This window comes from Mus caroli, chromosome 11 (assembly GCF_900094665.2).
Source record: "Mus caroli chromosome 11, CAROLI_EIJ_v1.1, whole genome shotgun sequence".
Taxonomy (NCBI): Eukaryota; Metazoa; Chordata; class Mammalia; order Rodentia; family Muridae; genus Mus; species Mus caroli.
The window spans coordinates 19,114,433-19,117,986 of NC_034580.1; the positions used below are offsets into that span (position 1 = coordinate 19,114,433).

Sequence of the window (3,554 nt, forward strand, 5' to 3'; positions counted from 1 at the left end):
TGTGAGCCACCATGTGGTTGCTGGGATTTGAACTCTGGACCTTCGGAAGAGCAGTCGGGTGCTCTTACCCACTGAGCCATCTCACCAGCCCTGAAGATTCTTATAATAACATTTTAATTCTATTGTAAAGCAGTGTCCATTCAAATTCTGGTGCGTTTTGTGCGATTTGTTGTTAGCCATTTCTCCAGTCTTGTCTTGTTTCTAAGACAGCTTCTTAGTGTGTTGCCTGGTTCTTTGGTTTGCTTATTGCAAACCTGTGAGTTTATACAATCCACCAAAAGCAGTCTCCTGAGTGCTGTGATGTACACCCTCGATTATTATCTAACTCAAATAATTCTTGAAAAGAAATGCTGTGTTCCTGGTGAACAAGCCCAGGGCTTTTTGGTTTGTACACAAACATTCAAGACCATTTGCTGAGAAATGATGTCAGAAGATCATGTATTACAAGTCATTTGAGTTCTGAATGCAAGAACTCTGAGAATGCTTTGAAGACCATGGCACAATGTAATTGAGCTACAATTTCCATGATCATGTCCCATGTTAACATTGTTTAATATGGGGTAACATTGCATTATTTATTAAGACTCCCACTAGGCCGGGTGTGATGGCAGAGACAGGCAGATTTCTGAGGACAGCTAGGGCAATACAGAGAAACCCTATCTCAGGGAAAAAAAGGTACGAACCCATGAATCCAAAGTTAGCCTGGAGTAAACAGTAGTAAGGCCCTCTCTAAGACTCCCACTACAAAGTTTTGTTTTTAGTTTAGCTTATAATTCTACTAATCCATTTCAATTAAAGTGAAAGTGACAAATTCTATTTATATTGCTAGTGGCAAAATACCAAATGTCTTCCCTTGAGTCCTAGAGGCAACTGTTTTATTATATTTGACATTTCAATTGTCTGTGTTCACAGGAGTTTGCAGGTGAAGATACATCGGATCTATTTTTGGAAGAAAGAGAAACAGCCCTTCGACAGGCTCAGGAGGAGAAACATAAACTTCAAATGTCTGTACCTGGGATTCTTAATCCACATGAAATTCCAGAAGAAATGTGTGATTAAAATCTGAAGTCATGCTAGGCTTTTTTCTCTCTGCAACATTTGTTCCTGGAAGAAAAGAGCAGATGGATTATTTGTCGACCAAAATGATGCCAATTTGTAAATTAAAATGTCACCTAGTGGCCCTTTTTCTTATGTGTTTTTTGTATAAGAAATTTTCTGTGAAATATTCTTTCATTGTTTAAGCTTTTGTTTTGGTCATCTTTATTCAGTTTGCATGAAGTTGAAAATTAAGGCATTTTTAAAATAACTTTTACTTCATGCCCATTTTGAGGCAATGCTGTGGGAGGCAGTAAATTTGATTTAAAAATAGACTTGTAAATTCTAATACAAAATTATAAATTTTTTTCTTGTAAACAATACAAATTTTAATTAGGGAGCATTTTTTTCTAGCCTGTATCTTGGCCTAGAAGAAACGTAACGAGTAAAGCAATTGCGTCAAGGGGGTTCTTGAGCTGCATTGTCCGGAGTTGGCACCTCCTGAGCTGAATTGTCTGTCTCTAGACTACGTGTATTAAAGTCTGTGTGTCAAGTTTGCAGCAAGATCATGTGCATATCATCCCATTGTAAAGCAACTTCAAAAATATGGGAACAGTTAGTTATTTTTACACAGTTCTTTTTGTTTGTGTGTGTGTGTGTGCTGTCGCTTGTCGACAACAGCTTTTTGTTTTCCTCAATGAGGAGTGTTGCTCATTTGTGAGCCTTCATTAACTCAAAGTGAAATGGTTAAAAATATTTATCCTGTTAGAATAGGCTGCATCTTTTTAACAACTCATTAAAAAAAACAACAACAACGAATACAAAACTCTGGCTTTTGAGATGACTTATACTAATTTACATTGTTTACCAAGCTGTAGTGCTTTAAGAACACTACTTAAAAGGCAAAATAAACTTGGTTTACATTTATTTTCCCTTCACTGAGTTAAAATTATTCCTACTTAATGAAGGTGATTTTAAGGAATGTAATACTTTATATGAAGTTTCGTACTTGTCTTAGAAAAAGGACTCCTACCTGGGAGTGGTGCCTCATGCTTTTAGCCCAGCGCTACAGTCAGAGACTGGATCTCTTGAGTTGGAGGTTACCTTAGTCTACCTAGTGACTTCCAGTACAGTTAGGGCTACTCTGTCTCCAAAACAAGGGTTCTAAGATAGTGGGTAGGTTTTAACAGTCAGAGCTTTGTGCCAAAGTCTTATAATCCCATCAGAGTCTGGTAGATCTCTAGTGTTGTTTGTTTTCCTTTTGTTTTTTTGAGAGAGTTTCTCTGTGTAGCCCTGGCTGTCCTGGAAGTTGCTATGTAGATCAGGCTGGCCTCGAACTCAGAAACTGGCCTATCTCTGGATTAAAGGCAGGCACCACCTCTGCCCAGCAGGATCTCAAGTTTTCTAAAAGATTGGTACACATGGTAAATTTTAGGACAGCCAAGGGATATGTAGGGAGGCCTTGTCTCAAAAAACTAACAACAAAAAAAAGATAACCTTGATCCTGATAACAGTTTGAGTCACTGTTTGGGGTTTAGGGAACATCGTTCTGTGCAGCTCTAGTTAGTGGCTGTGTAAGTAGATTGGCTTTGAAAGGAGTTCCGGGCATACTCTTCATCCTTGCAACTGGCATCTGAGGCTGTAGGCTTAGAGTTTGCAAGGGCACCTTGGTCACTTGAGTCCCAATGGAAATGAGTGGCCCTAGGAAGAAAGATGTTAGGCTAACTCTTAGGCTAAGATGACCAGGATGGCAAGAAGAAAAAAAAAGGCTCAGTTACATTTGACTTGAGAGGTGGAGTTAGTGCTTGCAGAATAATAGGGGGTTGGGGGGCTGGTGAGATGGCTCAGTGGGTAAGAGCACCCGACTGAGTTCAAATCCCAGCAACCACATGGTGGCTCACAACCATCCACAACGATATCTGGCGCTCTCTTCTGGAGTGTCTGAAGACAGCTACAGTGTACTTATATATAATAAATAAATAAATCTTTAAAAAAAAATAGGGGGTTGGGATTATGGTTGTAAGCCTGCATCAAGGAGACAGCCTAGCTAATTTGGTAGAGGTTATCTCCTTGGGGTTTGTGGGGGGTAGTCCACTTACTCAGCATATCAGGTATTCAAGGATTCAAAGATCAAGTAGGCCAGGGAACGCAATTCTTTTGACAGTCTTGGAAAAGAGAGCTGGAACTACTTAATGATGGATATCATTTGAGTAAATTTTAGAATAAAATAAAATGTCTAAGCACACGTAATAAAGTGCTTAAATTACAGTATACATCAACCAGTGCAAATTCCTCTGAAGTTGGTATGTGTGTATGTAGAATTTGACAAAGAAGTTCTGGGCATTGAATTCTGGTTGTCCAGCTTGGTTGCAAGCACCTTTACCTGCTAAACCATCTTGTTGACCCTTTGCGTCTTGACTTGATTTTTTTTTTTTTTTTTAGGTTTTTCGAGACAGGGTTTCTCTGTGTAGCTCTGGCTGTCCTGGCACTCACTTTGTAGACCAGGCTGGCCTTGAACT

General features: G+C 39.3%; 1 protein-coding gene across 3 annotated transcripts in view; it reads left to right on the top strand.

Moving 5' to 3' along the window:
- The window catches only part of Xpo1 (exportin 1), a 39,950-nt gene extending 37,977 nt beyond the window's left edge, over positions 1-1,973 (top strand). For all 3 annotated transcript variants that reach the window (XM_021176007.2, XM_029483522.1, XM_021176008.2), the window contains one exon: positions 913-1,973. In XM_021176007.2, the coding sequence (XP_021031666.1) occupies positions 913-1,059 (147 nt within the window). In that variant the 3' untranslated portion in view covers positions 1,060-1,973. The remainder of the gene's footprint in view (positions 1-912) is intronic.
- The last annotated feature ends 1,581 nt before the right edge of the window (positions 1,974-3,554 follow it).